General features: G+C 34.3%; 1 protein-coding gene across 2 annotated transcripts; it reads left to right on the forward strand.

Moving 5' to 3' along the window:
- Nucleotides 1-6,550: 6,550 nt before the first annotated feature.
- LOC149896393 (uncharacterized) lies at nucleotides 6,551-22,639 on the forward strand. Of its 2 annotated transcripts, XM_090117732.1 has the most exons (6): nucleotides 6,551-6,661; nucleotides 9,406-9,502; nucleotides 10,263-10,353; nucleotides 18,410-18,454; nucleotides 18,726-18,833; nucleotides 22,179-22,639. In XM_090117732.1, exons 1-6 carry the CDS (start codon nucleotides 6,569-6,571, stop codon nucleotides 22,201-22,203), a joined length of 459 nt encoding a protein of 152 aa, XP_089973858.1. In that variant the 5' UTR covers nucleotides 6,551-6,568; the 3' UTR covers nucleotides 22,204-22,639. The 2 variants fall into 2 exon arrangements, with proteins under 2 accessions (XP_089973858.1, XP_089973859.1); XM_090117733.1 differs by lacking the exon at nucleotides 18,410-18,454.
- The last annotated feature ends 733 nt before the right edge of the window (nucleotides 22,640-23,372 follow it).

Genomic DNA, 23,372 nt, shown 5'->3' on the forward strand with positions numbered 1-23,372 from the left:
TACTTTTTACAATAATTAACTGAAATACTAAAAGGTTAAATTAGGTAAGAATCTCGGAAGTCGAGATACCCTTCTGTAAGTCTATAAATACTTGTATATTGACTCCCTAAAAGTTGTATCAAAACCTACATAATTATTATGGTAGGGTGTAAGCAACTATTAAATTTCTTGGTCAAAGCCTGAGATCCTCTTTTTTATGGGTTGTTGAATAGATTGGTGGGGTAAAGCAATTCTGATTAGGATTTGGATGTGTAGGAATAGCGGCAAAATTTTGAAGTAGACTAGTAGGAAGACTATTGTGATGTTGGTCGATCTGTATGAGTATGACAAATATTATTTTTGAAACAATAATCCAAGATGGCGCCGATGAAAATTTTACATCTTTTCGTCATGGGTGTCATTTTCATGGTTTTTGGGGTAGCTATTAACCAATATGAGGTCAAAACTAAAATCCAAGATGGCGCCGACGAAAATTTTACATCTTTTCGTCATGGGTGTCATTTTCAAGGTTTTTGAGACAGCTATTAACAAATCCCCAATATTACCGTCGATAATTTGGTATATTTTTCTTACAACCGTTTACATTTGTCTTACTGATTGCCGAATAAACGTATTTTCTTTCTTTCTTTCTTTCTTCTTTCTTTCTTACATATTTTTCAAGCAGAATTCAAATTCTGTGGAACTGTACACAGCTAATAGTCTTTTGAAGTGAAACTTCTTTAGACGCATTGAGAGTACAATTTCAAGATCGCGTCATGGTAATACCACAGACTAATAATAATATACTACGTATGTAATACTGTCACGTTATGGAGCAAGGTGGCGATTTTGGTATATATGAATCTCGCCAAAGAAGTTTCACTTCTGACACGTTATCTCGGCACACACGCTCTTTTTTATTTTATTCTCTTCGTTTTAATGTTTTAGATGAAATGAACTTCATTTAAAATAAAATTTAGCGAATATATTTAAAGTTAATAATATCTGTCAGAATATTAACATTATTGCCACAGAGTTGCGTTTTATATTACATTTCTAAATATGCATTTCAATGTTCTTTAAAATGGTTTTTTAAGACTTTTTACAAAACTGTAGTTGTTCACGTTTTTGTTATTTTATTTAAGTTTACTTTAAAGGAGTAAGAAAAATATACCTAATTATCGACGGTAACATAAGGGATTCGTTAATAGCTACCCCAAAAACCATGAAAATGACACCCATGCCGAAAAGATATAAAATTTTCGTCGACACCATCTTGGATTTAAGTTTTGACTTCATATTGGTTAATACTTAATAGCTACCCCAAAAACCATGAAAATGACACCCAAACTGCTGATATCTTATATTCAAGAAAAAATGCGTCTAAAATCTTATTACTATATTAATACTAGCGGTCCGCCCCGGCTTCGCCCGTGGTCCATATGAAAAATAGATGTTGGCCGATTCTCAGACTTACCCGATATGCACAGAAAATTTCATGAGAATCGGTCCACCCGTTTCGGAGGAGTATGCAGACTAACATTGTGACACGAGAATTTTATATATAAGATATAATTCCTACTAGGGATGTAACGATACATGATTTTGCCGATACGATACCGATACCGATATTTGTAGTAATGTATCGGCGATACCGATACCGATACCGATATCGATGGCTTGGTAGAAAAATAAATAGTGAATTATGCATAAAAAGTTACCAACATTTAACAGAGACAACTGTTAATCGTATTCTTTTAAATAAAAATGCCAAATCAAAAAACAACAAAACCATTTATTTTAGTATTATTATTTTACGAAGTCAGTTAAACTTTAAGTAATACACATACAATCAGTACCTAATAAAAGTTTACTATTCTGCCGTCCTTTAACTAGAAAGCCGTTAAGCCCACGAAGTGAGTTTCGAGTAAATGGCAAAAAACACGGAAATCGTTATTTCTTAAAAATTATGACACTTACAATAATTATTGTGAGATATATCGATCGACATTTAATTATATATAAATACAGTAGCACCTCTATAAGTCGAATATCAAGGGAGACGCCAAAAAATTCGAGTTATAGAGTTTTCAACTTATGGAGGATTTCGACTTAGGCGGATTTTGATTCGACATAAAGAGTTTGAGGATTATTCTTATAAATTTTGAGTTAGAGAGATAAAATAAATTAAAATTCAACTTGCAGAGGTGACAAACATGTTTTTATTTATTATAAATCAACATTATTTCAAATCATTTTAAATATTCAAAGATACTGGTTTGCTTTATAAAATTTCGTAAGGTATTCAATGCGGTTCTTGCCTCTTTGATAGAAACCCATGGAGCGCATGTACTGTTCACGTCTTCTATGTCATCTTAATCATTAGTATCGGTTTTCTGAGCTACAGAATCGATAATTTCGTCATCAGATACTTAACGCAAACACGTGTTTCGTGAGTCATAAATTAATTATCGTATACTCCTAAAATGTTTTCTAAAAAACAATAGTGTACTTGCACTGTCCGCAAGTTCTTAAAGTCGGTAACTTATTTTTGTTCGAACAATAGAGGTAATAAATTCCAAATCATCAAGTTATAAAGGTTGTAAAAAAAAACGTTGTTATGTTCGAGATACAGAGGTCAAATTTGATTTTTCGAGTTATAGAGTGAAAATATGTACCAAAATGGCTTGGAGGGACTCTGTGATTATTTCGACTAACAGAGGGTCAAAATTTCAAGTAATGGAGGTTTTCGTGTTTGAAGGGAAGGGAACAAAACATTTTTTCGAGATTTGGAGGTTTTTGACTTATCGAGGTTCGACTTAACGAGGTGCTACTGTATTAGTTTTTACCCAGAAACTGTTATAATTTATTTTTAAATTCACTTTTTCTCGTTTAGTTCAGCATAATAATCTGAAAATTTTAACTATTTACTGGACAAGACGGCCGTTTACATACCATAGCGACTTTTTAGCTAAGTAATTTAGTATTTTTTTTTTCATTTTGTGATTTTTTTTTATTTAGTAATAAAATGCTTACCTAAAACGTCGTTAAGCTACTATAACTACTTTTAAGCTATGACTTTCGTTTTAATTTAAATTTCAAAAACTTTATAATCAGCGTTTAAGGGTTTTTGGATGCTTTTGTACTATGATTCTATATAGTTGTACTAAATTTTAATCTTACTAATGTTAAAAATTTGCTGCTGTCTGAGGCTTTGCTCTCGGGAATTACATCCTCTAGGTCAACCATCAACCAATGGAAAGGAAAAGGATCAAAAGCTTTTAGGTTTAAGTATTAAGGATTTAAACACTATCTAAATTAATGGTTTTAGCGTCTTATTGTGAGTAACAAGTATTTTAAACTCTTTTACTAAATGACTCTTTTAAGTTTTCGATAAAATTAACCTTTATTTCTCGTCATGTTCACGTTTATTTCATTACAGTGGCTCATTAAGGGGTTAAGCTTGAGATAAATCTTCTCGCTTTTCTTTTTTGGAACCGTATATTCATTTAGAATTGCAATTTTAACGTTATTTTATAAATATTCTTCTGCGAAGTTAGTCTGCGAAGGGGTTAAGATTGAGATAGATCTTCTCGCATTTCTTTTTTGGAACCGTATATTCATTTAGAATTGCAATTTTAACGTTATTTTATAAATATTCTTCTGCGAGTCACGGATATGTGAGTACATATAGAACCACAAACATATAAACATAAATCGTTTCCTGAAAAAAAAATTAAGACTTGTGCACAAGGTTTTTGAAAAAATAAAACCCTGGTTTCAATAGGGCTTCAAGCTCTTACATGTGGGATGCTCTTAATAAATAATGTAGAACCGCTTATCAAATGATTAGAAGACTCTTTCATCCACATTCAGAAAATATAATATACCAGAATATGTGGAAAATAGCAGGAGGTAGAAAACTTTTTATTTGCTACTATGTAAAAAATACAAATCTTAATAATCTAATACATATAAAGATAAGAAAAAATAGCAATAGTTGCAAAATGGACTCCCCGTCAGCGGGTCAAAGGTAGTGTACTCCTAACAATTTTTGTATCACCATCTCTAGTACATTGCTTGACAGTCGATTACTAATTCCACCCAAGGGGTAAATTACATAATTAATAAATAGTTTTAAAAATTAAATAGTACAGACTGTCTTTCTTCTCTTTCTCGGTTACAGAGACAAATCAGAGTCTAAACAGAGAAGTACGATTGAAAGTTCGCACTGTCGTAACCATTACCTACCAAATTTTCGTAACTTTGACTTGTTATATTTTCCGTAATTTAGCTGCTAGATTGTTTAAAACTTAGTAAACCTGATCAGAAACAATACGTCTTGTAAAAGAAAATCATCGGATCAAAAACAATCGGTACTCTGCTTGGGAGCGACATTATTTCATCATCACTCTCATCCCCAAAACTGATGCATCACCAGAATCGGATAACTGCCTTTTAGCTTAAAATGAGGGTTAGCTGCTTTGTAGCTAAGCAAAAAAGTGTTATTAGAATTTTTCCTAAATAAAATTACTTAACTAAAAAAGCGTTAAGGGCAAATAAGGTAAGGATTTCCATTGGAATCGTTATATGAAAGCATATCATAAAGCAGTTATAGTCCTTTTGCGTCCCTATAGTCAAGTATAATCTGATAACGTACTTTTAGTCAAGTAAAAAGCTAAAAAATAATTATTAAATCTGGCGGTTAAGGTACTTTTAAGGAAATTTAGCGAAGTAGTGTTGGTTAGACGCTTTCAAGTTATGGAATCGCTGAAAAATGTGTTACTTAACGGCTTACAATATTTTCATATATTTATAACTATTAATGCTAGAGAAATGATTCTTAGACAGAAAGATAGAGAATTCTGAACTCTATCACCCTACATTTAAAACTGAAAATTGACCATTTGAGGGTTAACGGCTTTTAGTTAAAGGACGCCAGTATTGGTAGAGTTTTTTCAGAAAACAAAGTGCGCACGCGCGGGCGGCCTCCCGCATCGTTCATTGGGCGCGGATTTTTGAATTATTTGATATCAAAAAAATTGGATGTTTGTAAAGTAGGTTTACGATCGAGATGTTTACGTGATAACATAATGCAGTGGCAGCGCTCGAGATGAAACGGGAGATCGGTCCGTCTCTCTCTCGTTATACCTGCGATCGCGCTCGTGAGGTTTTGGTGTGACACAAGTTTATGAACATGTCACCCGACTAAAACGATTTTAAAAACGTTATCACGTTAAAAATTAAAAAAATTCAAAATTATTTATTTCTTTCCTTTACATGCAGCAAATAAAATGCTTGTGTCAGGAGGTTCCGCTCTTCCTTAACACTATTACAGAAACAGAAATAAAACAATATGAATAAATACAATGCAAAAACATAAAAGAAAAGAAATAGTTTAATAAAAAAATATCGGTATCGGTTGATTTATTATCGGCGATACCGATATATCGGCTTGCCGATATATCGGCCGATATATCGGTATCTGTATCGGTATCGTTACATCCCTAATTCCTACTATATTATTATAATTGTTTGTTATCTAAAAAGCGACTCTAGGCACTAACTAAAATGACAATAAACATTAAACAAGTTCTTAAAATATTCTGCATTTTTTTTATATTTTATGGACTCCATATTATATTTTATACGAACTGGCCAAATAAAATGTGGATGGCAAAATCGTGAAACATTGACGATTTAGCGATCTGGTCAAACTATGCTGGCCAAATCATGAAATGATTTATCATTATCTACGATATGGCCACGACACATGCACCTATGCTCTGCTAAAGATCGCGCATCGTGTTCGTCTAGATTTTTGTTTATTTACCTAGCCGAATAACAGTTCGATAAACAGAAACCGCGGAAATCTCGGTTGGAGAGAGATCAGAAAAAAAATTTAGTCTATAAATCTGCGCGATAAAGGACGTATATATATTACTGGCTTTCCGCCGCGGCGGCTCCGCCCGCGGTTTCAAAGAAAAACTCGCATAGTTCCCGTTCCCGTGGAATTTCCGGGATAAAACCTATCCTATATTACTCGTGGATAATGTAGCTTTCGAATGGTGAAAGAATTTTTAAAATCGGTCCAGTAGTTTATGAGCCTATTCATTACAATCAAACAAACAAACAAAGTTTTCCTCTTTATAATATTAGTGTAGATATACCTATTCTATACGTATTCTCTGAAAATTTTCAAATATCTAACTGTCATGGTTCATGAGATACAGCCAGGTGACAGATGGACGGACAGACAGACAGCGACGTTTAAGAAATAAGGCCCCGTTTCACCCTTTCGGGACGGAATCCTAAAAATATATAAAGTAAAATAATTCCTTATGCTTCTAGAAATAAGAAAATATACTAAAGTCTGAAAGAAATCGCATATTCAGCGATAAGACCGCCCTTTGTTACCTACAATGTATCTCAATTTGTATTTTATCTACAACAATAAAGCATAATTAAATTATCGTAATATTAAAAGATACTGTTTAAAGTCAGCGATCATCATCAAACCATTGTTATGTATTATAATAATTCCAGGTATGGCTGAAGGGGTGCAGGCGTGAGAGGGGGCGGGGGAGGCATGGGAAAGGTATATAAAAGAAAATGCGCCGTCGAGACGGCAGTAACACCTGTGGCTTTTGGTTGTGTATTGCGTGCACGTCGTTGGAATTTTGTAAGTAAATAATTCACGATATAAAATATAAATGTAAAAAATATATTTTTTTAAATCGTATTTTCAGTTTATTTGTAATTTTTGTCATTTAAAAAAAACTAAATAATATGCTTTGCATTATTATTTTATCGTGTGCCAATCGTAATTCCCTAATTCTTAGAATACTTAACTACATTTACTTTTTATCAAAAAACTCTTTACAACAATAATTTTCCTGTTTCCAGTTTTGTAAAGCTGAATTTATATTTTATAATCCAAAATTACCTAACTACCTACCTACTTATTTTTTTCATGAGCGATTTTTTGCAAAATATAAATAAAACCAATAAAAATAAAATCACCTTTATCTTTCCTGCCAATGCAACAGTATTGCATCTTAATCTTAATCCTACATATTACTATATTATAAAGGCGAAAGTTTGTAAGTATGGATGTATGGATGCATGGATGTTTGTTACTCTTTCACGCAAATACTACTGAACCGATTACAATGAAACTTAGCACACATATAGAGGGTAACTTGGATTAACACATAGGATAGGTTTTATCCCGGAAATCCTACGGGAACGGGAACTATGCGGGTTTTCCTTTGAAAACGCGGGCGAAGCCGCGGGCGGAAATCTAGTATTATAATAATATAATGAAAAGCATTTGTTGTGTTACGTAGAAAGTTGAAACAATAATTTATTTAAAAAATACCTATCTATTATCCGACTCTGCTAGGTTAGATGTAGTCGAAAAGTGTACCTAGATTCTGGAGTCGCCTCTATTCTAGTTTTTAAGGAATAATAGTCATTTACAATTTTCCGCTCGCGGTTTCGCTCACGTTACTTACAAAGTTACGAGTTAGCTTGGTATTTTTAGAAGCCCCATCCCAAGCACATAACTTGTATATTAACCAAAAATATATACTTACAGAATTATGACTTGAAGTTATATTAATTATTTAAATCGTCACTATCCAAATATAAGTACTTTATAAAGGCATTTGCTTCATCAAATAATGCTAACTGTTATATTATGGTTACCAAAAAATTGTTACAATTTCAAAAATCTTAAATAAACGCAGGATATTCTAAATTACAGCTTCTAAAACAGCTTTCAAACTTATAGTAAGACTAGATATTATCTTATATTGGTCATTTTAATAACGTTACGCTCTAAATAAGCATAAATAAATTATTTTATCATAATCATAATCAAACAGAATTCTCGAAAATATCATCTATTTTATTTTTTAGATCTGATCTTGAATATTATACACGTATCATCTGGTAGAAGGTTGGTTATTTTGCTATATACCCACTCTTAAGAGCAACACCAGCGGAGAAATGAAAACTTATCAGACTGGGAAAACATAATGTTCTTTTCCGTCACATTACTGAAACACAGTATATTAACAATGCTTTGCATATTTCATAATAAAATTTCAAACAATACTTTTAATTTAAGTTTCAAAGGTTTTAAGTCGATTATTTTTCTTACTTTTCCATTTTAATATAATGTTGTTTCATTACTTTTCGATACGATAAACAGAGAAAAGGATCATTTGTTCAGTGAAATATCGATAACTTAATAATAACTATAAACTTTAAATCGTTTTAAAATAATAGTTTAATTTTTTTTAAACATTAATAACAAATAGTAAAAGCTTATAATTGACTAATTTCAAAAGTTTTATCCGACATGTGACAGGTGTTTGAGATTAAAGACTTTACGACTCATTATAAAAGCGAATCGAACAGAAGAAAGTAGCAGGTACACATAGGTACAACATTATATTAATTTAAATATTTTAAAAGTAAGTAATAATTTGATTCAGTCCCTGATTAATGAAGTGTCACAAACTTTTAACACCTATTTAACCCACGACACCTCGCCGCGGCCGCCGTTAATTAAAACCAAATAAAAACATATTATAATTAAAAGTTGGCAAGTTATCTAATTAGAAGTCAAAATATTATTAAAACATTAATGCTAATAAAGGAAAGGTCGATCTGTATTTGATATGTTAATCGTGTTTGTGGGAGCAGAATCAATAACTTTGGGCAGTTTTGTTTGCGAGTTTAGTATTTTTCTGTTTAAATAATTTGCTGCTAAAGGGCGGATTGTATTAAAATAGCTTCGGCCGTTCGTGCCCGTAAGCTAAGGGCAGCTGTTATTTTAGGATCCATAAATAAAAGTACTTACAATAACCAGTTTTTTGCTTCGGAAGAAAGTCGACACGTGATGATACGGACTGAGATATAAAATCTTTATAAAATTCAATAAATTTATATCGTGATTTACAGCCCTATCATAATAATATTGTCTATAGTCAGTGATCATGGTCCGTATTTCGAAATTCAAATTCCCCGCACTATTTTTTTTCGCTACGTAGTTTTGTTTTTCGGTCTTTATTGAAATTTTTTGTTTATTGTTTAAATAATTTACTATTATCTAACGTTTTCTTAGAACGTTTAAAAAAGTATACAGTCTATTATAATATTATCTGTGCTATCATGTTTCCCGCCGTTTAGCTCTCTAAAAGAGGGAACATATGGGATCCGAATTGCATTTGAATAAAGAACGATAGTATTTTCTTGTTGATTCGAAATTCGAAATTTGAATTAACATTGTCGCCAGTCTGCCATTGACCACGCTCGACGTTCGCTGTTAGTAGTTCTCGTAACTTGGATATATAAATAACATTTTATTGTGATATTGTGTAAAATCTGTAAAAGAACGTATTTACTGTGTGCTAGCTCGTGAAGCAGTGCTGTGACGTGGGTGAGATGTGGGCGCACGTGTTTGCGATCGCGCTGCTCTGCGCCGCCATGGCGGCTGCAGACCATAAGCGAGGTATTTTATTCATATTATAATATTTTATTGTGTGAAAGCATTAGTTATTCCTCTTTATAATTATTTTCTTTTGCTTCACAATATTGTGTTTGTGTGTGAGAGAGAGGGGGCGTGATTACTTGTTCCAATTATTGTTAATTATTTTATATTAATTGATTTCTGGTTGAAAGTAGATAGACTAATTAGCCAGAATTTACTTCAGTTGTCACTTTTCGCTCAAAATAGTAGCCATGCCATTTTAGTTTCACATCTAATTGTGTGTGTCTGTGTGTTAGCGTGCCGTTTTCGAAGATCGAATGTTGTGTTGGTAACCTATCTACACTTTTACTTTTATAACTAGCTTACGGCCCGCAGCGTCGCCCCTGTGTTTTACTCCGGTAAAAAGTAGCCTATGTCACTCACAATACTATCTCCAGACACAAAAATCATGTAATAAAATTGTTCCGCTGCGACTTCATTAGTTGTTGAATCTTTACTAATAATATAAAAAAAGCTGGAGAGTTTGTTTGTTTGTTGAACGCGCTAATTTCAGGAACAACTGGGCCGATTTGAAAAATTCTTTCGGTGTTAGATAGCCCATTTATCGAGGAAAGCTATAGGCTATATAGTATATATTATCACGCTAAGACCAACAGGAGGGGAATGTGGTTTAAACCGTGGGGCACAGCTAGTCTGTAACATACTAATAACACACAATAATAGCACAGAATATATAATAGTACTCCGACGTAAGGCTTGATTGCAATGTGTTGTGTCGCAGAGGAGCGCGAGGCGAAGGTGGGCGGCGGCTTCTGGCTGGGCGGGCGCTACGGCCGCTCGCTGCACACGCTCGTCACCTCGCGGAATGACCGGTAAGCTCTGCATGTACCTACTTCTATATTTCTTTACATCAATAATACTGTCCTAATCTTAATATGTATATATAAATCTCCTGTCACAATGTTTGTCCTCAATGGACTCCTAAACCACTTAACCGATTATAATAAAATTCGCACACCATATGCAGTTCGATCCAACTTGAGAGATAGGATAGTTTAAACATGTAGGTACCACGGGCGAAGCCGGGGCGGACCGCTAGTAAGATTATAAATGCGAAAGTTTATGAGGATGGATGTATGTGTATGTATGTTTGTTACTCTTTCGCGCAAATACTAATGAACCGATTACAATGTTTAGCACACATATAGAGGTTAACTTGGATTAACACATTGGATAGGTTTTATCCCGGAAATCTCACGGGAACGGAAATTATGCGGGTTTTTCTTTGAAACGCGGGCAGATAGCTACATACTAATTTTATAAAGCCCAAGAGAAAATGATCAATGATCATTGAGTATACAGAAATTGGTTTTTTATATTTTGTTCTACTATATTTTTGGACAACACAAAGTGTACACTACAGCTCCTTGGTTATGACGTACCCTTAGGACGTACCTATCTATTTAGATAGTGATGTTTTAATTCGAGTATCTATATCTATACATATAATAAATCTGTAGAAGGGTCAATTCTGTACATTGAAAATATTGAAAAAATAAATAGCCGGGGGTGTTACTGGATCGATACCAAACCCAAATATGTGATTTAAAAAATTTTTGTCTGTCTGTCTGTTTGTCTGTATGTGAAGACATCACGTGAAAACTAACGGTTCGATTTCGATGAAACTTGGTATAATTATACCTTATTATCCTGGGCGTAAAATAAGATACTTTTTATACTGGAAAAATACGTAGAAAAAAAATTAATCTTAATTTTTCAGTTTTATCCATAGACGTTGTTCTGTAGAACCGCGAACACACGTTGCGTATTATTATAGGCCTAGCCGTATTTGGGTCCAATAGATATTTATAAGATGTCATTGTCAGAGTTACTCAAAATGGAGAAATCAACCATCCACGTGAAGACCGACATCCGCGCGGACGGAGTCGCGGGCGGAAGCTAGTCTTTAATAAATGTAATTTGTTATTACTCTTCAATCCTTGGTCAACTATTGACCTACTGTACTCGCCATGTGCACCGACAGCATCACAATAGAATATAATATATTATTATAATATAATAACATTATCACACACTTTGTCACACTTAAAAAATTAGCCAGGTTTGGCAATTTCATATGTCCCCAGTATAGGTATATACCTAGTCCATCTAGTCATCATAGTTAATTTAAAGAAAACCAAAGATATCTCTAAATCATTAAAAATACATAAATTAATAAGATAATTAAAAGCTTCTAAATAAAGCAGCAGTGGAAACGTCGCAGTCCGCAGACATAAGAAGCTCAATGAAGCGATGCTAAACGTTTGATTGCTGCGGCCAGCGGCAGTTACGGTGATTGCTCGTAATGTATATAGCCGCATTAAACTTATTTGAAACCAATCTGTTTCATTGCACCGTGCAATTTAATTAATACATTTATACTGAAAATCACTTCAAGCAAATAATTTATATAGTTACAAAAATCACACTTAAGGGTGCTATTACAGATTTTTAACAAAAAACGCTATTTTACGGTACAATTTTAACTCAAAGCAATTACACGTGAGAACAAAGTAATACAGGGTGGACCAAAAGTCCGTTTAAATTTGAATCGGTAGCTGCAACAAGCAGCGACAACGGGTTGGGGCGGGAGGAGTACGTAGTGCTAGAGCGGTCTATGGGAATTCAGTACCATGGAATCGTTCAGCGACAAGTAACGAGCATTCTGTGTGCGCGAGTACTACCGCAACAGCGATTCTTTCACGCTAGCGTAACGAAAATTTTGCGTTCATTACAACATACGGCGTAAAAATGAAGCTCCGTCAGTTCAATTGATTAGGAAATGGGTACAAAAGTTCGAAGAGACAGGTTCAAGAATGAATCAACCACGATCTGGCCGACCTAGAACATCAAGAGACCCCGAAAACGTAGAGCGTGTAAGAGCGTCTTTTCGTGAAAATGCTGTTACAGAGAATACAGAGCGGTATATTGCCATGCTACAGGACTTTTTTACACCAGCGCTACAGGAATTCGATGGTTTTAATCAACGAACGTGGTTTCAGCAAGACGGGGCCACATGCCACACTCGCTGTTCGTGAAATTTTTGGACAAAAGGTGATCTCTAAAAGATGTGACATTAACTGGCCGCCTTGTAGTCCGGACCTACCCCAATGGATTTCTTTCTATGGGGATACCTTAAAAGTAAAGTTTTCAACAGTAATCCGGTGTCTCTTGATGAATTAAAGGTCAATATTCGAATGGAAATGAGAATTAACATTACACGATACAGCGTCTTTCCAAACTATACAAGGCCAGTACGCAACGGTGTGAAACTAATCACGTATAGTTTGGAAATAACTTTTTTACAAAGTTCTTCCAATCTATACAACAGCAGTACGCAAATACTCGCGTATACTTTGTAGTGAAGTAAGTAAGAATAGCGCTCCAAAATATACAGCGCCAGTACGCATGCGGACTAATCGTGTATGTTTCGGAGTAAGCGCGCCGTCTTTCCATTGCTCGCGTTTATATTATTGTATTGCTGTTTTTAAATCTATTATTGCAATGCATGTGTATGTAATGTTGCGTACTGATCGTATATATTTTGTATCGAGGATGCTACTACTACACTACTGCACGACTTACAATATTCAATAGTGCTAAAATGTAAGAATCAAATAAGTCCAGAAGAAAACGGTTGCGAGGCGACGGAGCTCCGTCGCCTCGTTAAAAGTTTTTGTGTATTAAAAAACACGAACCTAACCTAACCCATAGGTACCCTTATCTGTTACCTATTTATTTTCCTAAGCTTACCTAATAATATTTTTATTCCATATTTTACTGAATCAATAATAATCAAGAAGAATAAAAGTAGATAGATAAGCTGTACAAGTCTTTGATTACCTATATAATATTTATTATTTCGCTCAAGCGTAAGTGGTGTAGTAGGTATATTTAGTTATATTTTGCGTACTGATCGTGTATACTTTGGAACGAACACGCAACCATCCGCGTTACAAAGTATACACGATCAGTACGCAAAATTCGTGTATATATTGTAATAACAAACTTAAAAACAGCATTACAAAGTATACACGAGCAGTTTCCTATGGTTGCGTTCTGGCTATGTATAGTTTGGAAATACGCCACGATACACTTGTGAGGCCATCATTGAAAATTTTCGCTCCAGATTGCAGCAGTGTAAAATAGTGAAGGATCACATATGGACGATATGATTTAAAAAAAATAAAATCCCTATTTATGTATTTTTTAAATAAATAAACAGATTTCATCTTACTTAAATCGTTTCTTCTAAATCATCGTTTGAAATGTAAACGGACTTTTGGTCCACCCTGTATCTTAAATTAAAGATAATATATTCAGTTCTACGATCATCTTATAAAAATTGTACGACGTCATACAAAATTGTCGCTGAAATACGATTTTATTTTGCTCTTCTTTAAAATGCATAAACATTTGCTTTATTTCGAGCATGAAACTGTCTAGCATATCTTCATCACATTCAGTATGCTTCCTTTTACGGAAGGTGACATTAGTTTTTTTAGTTAACCCTTAATCGGCCATGACTTCAAACAAGTTTATTTTAATACATCAGTACGGGGTTATATCAAGATTAAACAGTAAAATATTAAAAAGTAAAATATTGGGTAGCTTATAGGTTTTTTGGCGGTGGGATATTATTTCCCTTTAACCATTAAAAGTTATGTTTTGTGGGAAATTATTTCCCTATATCCATGAACATACATGTGGGAAATAATCTCCCACTTTTGCCGCTTTTGCCCGCGCCTTTACTCGTCGATTTTAACACAGGGACAAAAAATAAAAATGCATCATTAAATTTATTATTTATTGAATATGTATGAATTTTTAAATTACTTTCTACTTTACTCAACTTTTTACTTTTTATACCTACTTGGTATCCTTACAGGATAAAGGGAAATATATTCCCACTTGAAGATTTCATGCACGGCTACAGGGTATTAATTTCCCACCATTTTTTAAATTAGAAAAAATAACCCAAAGTAACAGCTTTCGTACGTTATTTTGTTTATATTTGACGTACGTACGACGTAACACGTTCTTCTTTACGAATTATAAACAATTGCATATTTACAGGAATTTTTCTGGGCGTAGATCCAAAAACTATCTTGAATTTCGGGAAAAAACGGTCGTTTTAATGAACTTTTTACTTCGATTGTCTACTGACATTCACAGTTGACGTTTAGAAAGAAGTTTTACTAGAAAAAAATTAAAAGAACTATCTATCTTAAGGTGTGTTCCTTAAATTTTACCGTATCTTTAAAAATAAAAAAAATAATAATTGTGGGCAATGCCGAGGTGGGAAAATAATATCCCCAAACTAGGCTCGGAAGAGCAATGGTGTAGCGTTTGCTGCATAATTGGAACAGTTAGTACGCTAGTAGAAGTATAATGCCGGGTCCAGACTGGTGAAACGTAACATGCAATGTAACATGCAATGAAAGAATTCTCCGTCCACATTGCTGCAATGTATCATGAAAGGTAACACACTTTGTAACAATTTCTCATAGTTTGGACGTCTTGCGCGCGCGAATTGTGCATTACACGCGCATGCTACGAGCATTACAAGCCGCGCGCGGAGCTATCCGAAATTTGTCGGTTTTTCGACGAACACAAAGGGGCGCGTAGTGTGCGCGGAGCAGCCAATGTGGACGGTCCTTTGAGAACGCAACGAACATGGAGGACGAGACTGCGTGGAATGAGCAAAAGAAAGGGTCTTCGGCGTGTTTTCATGAGTTGATGTATTATTAATAATGAAGTTCTGATAATCGTCATAGCAAGAACGTGGTCTTCGGACTCCATGCTTCGTGTGATCTACCGGTTTGACGCGCACGAAAAAAACGTGTATCGAAGGGCCGTGTTCGCGGCAGAATGGCGGAAACAGACGAACGCGGGATGTTCGTAGTGAATGCGCGTTATGAGCGCGCTATGCGTCCACACCAGCAGCGAACATGCAATGAAAGGCAGAATGTTACATTGCATGTTACGTTTCACCAGTCTGGACCCGGCATAAGCTTGATCAACAACATCCGAATGAACAGCCGCAGCCCGCAGCGGGGGTGGAGGGGGGTGTGCGCTTGAGGGGCATATTTGTAGTAAAAGCACGAGGTAATGTTACTAGGCAAGCAGCGACCACTGGGAGAGTGTACAGTGTAAGTTAAACCAAAAGCGATGGAGATCAAGTTAAATTTGTCGCGATCGACAAATTCATACAAAGTTGCTTACCGTCCAGTATAAGTTGACCTCTGATGATGTTTCTTTCGCACTAATTGCGTGCGGATAAAGATGTCTTATTTTTGCAATTCGTGAGTCTGTGTTTATAAAGTAAATTATTCACTCACATATTGTATTCTGGTGATTTATGTTATCCTAGTACTTTAAAAATATTTAAATTGAAATAATTAATTTTTGGAATCACACTGTTCAACGGTCCGGAGGGAATGGGAAATTATTTGTAATTTAAAAATTATGTTTTAAAATTTACCTTGCCTGAGATGCTCTTTTTATGGGTTGTTGAACAGATTGGTGGGGTAAAACAATTCAAGATGGCGTCGACGAAAATTTTACTTTTTTTCGTGATGGGTGTCATTTTCATAGTTTGTGGGGTAGCTATTAACCAATATGAGGTCAAAACTGAAATCCAAGATGGCGCCGACGAAAATTGTACATCTTTTCGTCATGGGTGTCATTTCCATGGTTTTTGGGGTAGCTATTAACCAATTTGAGGTCAAAACTAAAATCCAAGATGGCGCCGACGAAAAATTTGACATCTTTTCATCATGGGTGTCATTTTCATGGTTCTTGGGGTAGCTATTAACGAATATGCGGTCAAAACTAAAATCCAAGATGGTCGTCGAATTTCAAGATCGCGTCATGGTAATACTGTCGCGTTATGGAGCAAGGCAGCGATTTTGGTATCTATGAATCTCGCCAAAGAAGTTTCACTCCTGACACGTTTTTTCGGCACACACGTTCTTTTTTAGGGTTCCGTAGCCAAAATGGCAAAAACGGAACCCTTATAGTTTCGTCATGTCCGTCTGTCCGTCTGTCCGTCTGTCCGTCTGTCACAGCCGATTTACTCGGAAACTATAAGTACTACAGTGATGAAATTTGATGGGAATATGTGTTGTATGAACCGCTACAAAAATATGACACTAAATAGTAAAAAAAAGAATTGGGGGTGGGGCCCCCCATACATGTAACTGAGGGATGAAATTTTTTTTTTCGATGTACATACCCGTGTGGGGTATCAATGGAAAGGTCTTTTAAAATGATATAAAGTTTTCTAAAAAACATTTTTCTTAAAGTGAACGGTTTTTGAGATATCAGCTCTCAAAGTCGTAAAAAGTATGTCCCCCCCCCTCTATTTTTATAACTACGGGGTATAAAATTCTAAAAAAAATAGAGGTGATGCATGCTAATTAACTCTTTCAACGATTTTTGGTTTGATCAAAGTATCTCTTATAGTTTTTGAGATAGGTTGATTTAACTGTAATTTATTATATTTGCTGCTACGGAACCCTTTGTGCGCGAGCCCGACTCGCACTTGGCCGGTTATTATTTTATCCTCTTCGTTTAAATGTTTTAGATAAACTTTATTTTAAATAAAGTTTAGCGAATATATTTAAACTTAAAGTTAATAATATCTGTCAGAATATTAACACAAATGATCATTGCCACAGAGTTGCGTTTTATATTACATTTCTAAATATGCATTTCAATGTTCTTTAAAATTGTTTTTTTTTTTTTAAGACTTTCTGCAAAACTGTAGTTGTTAACGTTTTTGTTATTTTATTTAAGTTTACTTTAAAGGAGTAAGAATCATATTGGTAAATAGCTACCCCAAAAACCATGAAAATAACACCCGTGATGAAAAGATGTAAAATTTTCGTCAGCGCCATCTTTGATTTTAGTTTTGACCTCATATTGGTAAATAGCTACCCCAAAAACCATGAAAATAACACCCGTGATGAAAAGATGTAAAATTTTCGTCAGCGCCATCTTTGATTTTAGTTTTGACCTCATATTGGTTAATAGCTACCCCAAAAACCATGAAAATGACACCCATAACGAAAATATGTAAAATTTTCGTCGGTGCCATCTTGGATTTTAGTTTTGACCTCGTATTGGTTAATAGCTATCCCAAAAACCATGAAAAGGACACCCATGACGAAACGATGTCAAATTTTCGTCGGCGCCATTTTGGATTATAGATTTAAAGAAAGAAAGAAGAAAGAAAAACATTTATTTGACAACACAGCGTGACACATCAAAAAGTAGACAATAAAGAAAAGAATACATACAAATAACACAAAAAAAAAATTCAACACGAAAAAAATAAAAAATACTAAAACAAATTGTGCCCGCAGTACCGCCAAAAAGGACCTAGTTCAGCTTGTGCCAGGCATGAGCCTAGCGCTGGTTTTCAACTAGAACCTAGTTTCGACTCACGGATGTGAAGCGACGCAATAATAATAATTAATTAAAAATAATGTGATAAATATACATACATACATATATATCATCATACATATATATACATTACATACATATATATCATATCGTGAAGAAACGTACCCACATAAATATCCAAATAAAAAGTTCTATAAAATAAATAGACTTAAGATAGGATTGACCCATATCATTTGACCTCATATTGATTAATAGCTACCCCAACTCCTTGAAAATGACACCCATGACGCGGTTATTAACAATTTTAACCGTGTATAGCCGGTTATTAACTATTTTAACCGCGGGTGAAACCCACCTAAAATCAAAATCGAGTAATAACCTACCTATAATCGTGTAAAATTTCATCCAAATTCCGTAGTTTTGACGTAAGAGTAACCATGTGTGTGCATTGTGCAGGATGCGTCGCTTGGAAGGCGACTCGGAGGATGAAACGACAAATAGGTATAATGACGTCACACATAGAGTAGAGCATGATTTTTGTTTATTGTATTTATTTTTATTTTCCGTTGTAGATGATATTTTGTCATTATTTAGATGTCTCAGTATATCTAGATCATTCACAGTATAAAAATGCATTGGAATAATATACATGTTTTCATTAGAGCCATAACACGAATTTCGCGATGTGGTGTCTTTTTTTGTTTTTAGCGCCCCCTGTATGTCATATTTCCAATAATAATCAAGTGTGATTGAGTGGCGTTATTGTGGTCAGGTTCTTCATGGGCAGTCGGTACGGCAAGCGCGCGCCGGCGCCGCTCAGCGACCTGGAGCGCTGGAAGCGCGAGCTGTGCGACTGCGCGCCGCACCACGCTTACAAGAGGTGAGTCCCCCGACTGAGCAGGCTCATGGGCAGCACACACACACACACACAAGCATGAATAAAGAGAAAGAACGGACGAAAAGTTGGTAAAAAGCGAACAAAATTCTTACCGGAACAGCACAACACATACCTACTACTAAATATAGTACATAATATAAATGTGTCATTGCGACATATTAATACATTTTGTGAATGTCGTTTTAAATAATAATTCAGAAGCAATCATATGGCATATTAAGTTTATTAAGTTTACAGTTTTCTATGCTGCATACTCGTTTCAATTATACTTAAACAGTAAATATGTTTTCTTATAAGTTATAACACAGCCATTTAAAATTTGGTTCACTTTAAACAATTTCGTAAATGCGCGTGCGTTGTGCCAGCCCTGCATTTTTCAACTCGAGCGACCGCTCACGGGCACATATGACAGTTGCGGCTCGTTGACACGTATACGTAGGTACGTATGATTCCAGTAGTAGTAGTACGAGATCCGGCTGCAGGATCAGTGCGTTCATCGGTTTTTTGCTGAAAACCGAATGTTTATGTATATTTATAATAATTAGGAGAATATATATCGACTAGGTTGCCAGTCAAAATTTGGCCGCAAGCATGTTTACACTCAACCTTAAATATTCAACATCTTTAACAGCCGGCAACCCTTATTTGCGGCCGGATTTAATTAGGCAACCATATATGATAATAAATACAAAAAAATTAGCTTTAATTTGATATATGATTCATAAATGTGCGTTATGAACGTAAAAATGAATCGAAATCATACCTGTTTGCACCAGGCTGCCAAGATGTTGCGGCCAGGTGAAAAGCGGCAACCGTGATTTTTTAGAATTTTTAAATCATTTGACGTGATGTAGACTACATTTTATTCAAAAAACAAGTGAACGAATTTTTTTTTCCAAAAATCGATTAGAAAAATTTTAATTAAACATGCTTGCGCCCAAATTTTGACTGGCAACCTAGTCGATATATTATATTCTCCTAATTATAAATATACATAAAAATTCGGTTTTCAGCAAAAAACCGATGAATAGTGCGGTCGACGCGCTTGTATAGTAACTACATACATGTAACCACAGATTAGAGAATAGTTACTTCGTAAATGTAACTACATATTATTTAGTACCTAATCTGTAGTATTATGAAGCGCACGCGCCGTCTCTGCTTCTTTACTCATGTGCGATAGGGTGACCTTGTGTGTAATTTTAAACGAGAACTTAAATATAACTATACATGCTTATTTGAAAAAAAAATAGTAAAAGAAGCTATCGTGATGCCCGCACGTGATAGTTTTTTTTTTCTATTTGTAAGACCCGCGTTCGAATCAAAGTCCTACGCGGCTACGCCATTCCGCGGCTACGCCGTAGACCTCACCTCGGTGATCGAATAATTTCATCTAAACATCTAACTCTTTCGATTAGCACAATTTAAATGCAATTAATTATTATTTGAAAAATATCACTCTTCATAGTATTATATTAGATGAGCTCTACATTGAAAGTTGAAACGTCGGAATAAATAAAAAAAAATGTTGTGTGGTTTTATGAAACCACGGTAAAAGTGAAACTTAGGCACAAAATTACCGTATTTGTACGATAATTATCGTACGGTTCGACCGTCACGCGACATGCGCTACACAGACCAAAAAGTTTGAGACGATGTAATAAATTAAATAAGTTGATTTAATGTTATATTAATTGTTAGTGGTGGTTGCCTATAATTGTGACAGCACTATGTCTACGATTGTTATTACTTTAATGCTTTTATCTATGTATCAGTGTATGTCATGTTGGTGATCCTTAATGAAATAAATAAATAAATAAAAATAAATAAAAGTTTCACTTTAATAATAAATAATATATAGATAACTTAGAAATTATGAATAATCTTATTTGAAATTCGTAAAAAATTACTTAAACACTTTCATCACACACATCTCCAATGGATATATTTAACAGCTGTATATAACTCCACATATATAATTATATATGTAACAGTTTTTTAATTAACATAATATAGTAGTAGTATATAATATAAAATAACCAAAAAAATTAAAATTGAACATAAATGTACAAGATCCAAACACTATACTTGCCGCAAACCATCTATTTACTTCATTAACATTATCATCAAATGTAATTATTATCACGACCTTAACTAAAGTAGTTAGGTATATTTACAGACATTAATGAATTTGCTGAAAACCTCCTTCTTTGAACTTTGCTCAATCTCATTCCTCCTGTTATTGTGAAAATTATTGTTTATAGAAATTATCCAAACAAAACGAGTTCTTTTTAACTTAGAAAAAAATCTTATTCGTTCCTGTTTAGTTTTCCTTCAAAATATTGTATTTTAAACTAATTTAAAGAAATCGTTATGTATTATAATATGTATTATCTCTTTAAATGAATCACTAAATGTGTAGCTAAGAGACTCAAGAACGGATCGACCAATTAGAATAATTGCTTATAGAGAGGCAAAACATAAAAGGGGCAATATAACAAAACTTCAAATAAAAACTTAAAAATTTGTGACAATGTGAAATCAACATAACATTTTTAAAATCAACAAAAATTGTTTAAAAATCTTTTTAGGGTTCCGAACCTCAAAAGGAACCCTTATAGATTCACTTTGTTATCCGTCTGTCTGTGTCTCAAGAAGTTTTCTCAAGAACGCGTGGAGGTATCACGGTGAAATTTATATTGATACTCAGGTCTACCGAAAAAATCAAACTTATAAGGCAACGCAATCAAAAGATATAACTTCATATTTTATACTGTAAATTAAATCAAGTTTCGACATTCGCAAGGGAATTAAAACCTACAGTGAACACAGAATTTTAAAATTTGGTACGAAGCAACGTTGTATAGCACAAATAAAGGAATAATTGTGAAAAATTTACAGAACAAAATATATAAAAAAAAATGTGTGGTTTTATGAAACCACGGTAAAAGTGAAACTGTTCGAACGGTTCCGAACATTGCTTTGTGTAGCGCATGTCGCGTGACGGTCGGCTGCCGAGTAGGTATACCTACTCGGCAGCCGCGATACACGCGACATGCGCTACACAGACCAAAAAGTTTGAGACGATGTAATAAAAGTTTCACTTTAAAAAATTCACGGAACCCTCGGTGCGCGAGTGCGACCGACGCGAGGGAGTGCCGGTTTTATTTTCATCTAAATAATATAAAACATCTTACCCTCCTATAATTTAGATTTTGTCCCACTTTAAACGGACAGATTGAATTTAACAAAGATTGGTGACAATACAATAATTTCATAAGTTTAATGCGTGTATTTTTAGTTTTTAAACTATATTTATTATTTCAGGAGAGTGCTTCGTAACTCGGCTTGAGCTACTAACAGGCAGTCCAACATATTTTGTTACAACAATTACTACTGGACCACATTTTCTACCTTCAACAGTATTTTATATCATTTAATTTTGTATTAAATTGTTGATTTTAAGAATCGTTCTAGTCACTGACTTTTTAATGTAATTATTCTTACGTAAAAACTGGGCTGGAGGTTTTAACGTAAGCGTTTTCGAATTTGGTCTGATTTTTCCAATCTTGCCTTGGTTTGTGTAATAATATATTTTTATTTTTTTCTTAATATCCGAGGAAGAGTCCGTTCTTACATGTTTTTAATAAGATACATTTTTTATAAAACCAATAAATCGCACCAAATTCGAAAGAATGTATAATTAATTAATTTATTATTAAGGTAATGTATGCTAAGTTGTTGACTGTATATTGTATATTAAAGAATAAATAAAAGCTATAATATGATTTATGGAGTTTTATTGAACAGACCAAAATGGTAATTAAATGCACAAATCCTTCAGTGCTTGGCAGACCCACTAATTTTTTTGTATCTTAAATATTATATTATTACCTATAAATTATGAGGAAAGCCACAAAATTCTCCAAATTTAATGAATCGTACTTTGTAATGTAATAATTTAAAAAAGGCCCTATTAAATTAAGTAATAAATTAAAGTGCTTAGAAAGGCTTTCTCGATCATTATAATGACATAATTATTATTATACTAATTAAGCTTAAATTTGTACTGAACGAACAGTAATTCATATTGTGGTAAATAAACATTAGATATTTTTATTATTAAAATAAATTATTTTTTCTATTAATTTTATTCATATTACATTTTGTTTCAACTGTAACGGCCTAGTCCCTACCACCTACCACCACAGAATAACAACACAACCGACAACGCCGCACCAGTGTCTAAAGACGCCGCGTGCGACGTTGCCGGTTTGCTTCACGTAAAACATAACGTAAACATAACCGCCGCGCCGGCCGCGGCCGCGGCGCTATACCGAATACAACCTTTCTACCACCAAAGAGTATAATAATATACTAAATCTACAAGCGGCAACGCCGCGCCGCGGTTTTCAGCCGCTGCGTGCGACGCGACGTTGTCAGTTTCCTTCACGTATTGACGTATACGACCGCTTGTGCGTCACGGCCGCACGCCGCACCGTTACTTTCTTTAAATACAAA

The sequence above is a fragment of the Colias eurytheme genome, chromosome 28, assembly GCF_061535395.1.
Source record: "Colias eurytheme isolate Ceu_HAF_F1 chromosome 28, ilColEury1 Martin Lab GWU primary, whole genome shotgun sequence".
In the NCBI taxonomy this organism is placed as follows: domain Eukaryota; kingdom Metazoa; phylum Arthropoda; class Insecta; order Lepidoptera; family Pieridae; genus Colias; species Colias eurytheme.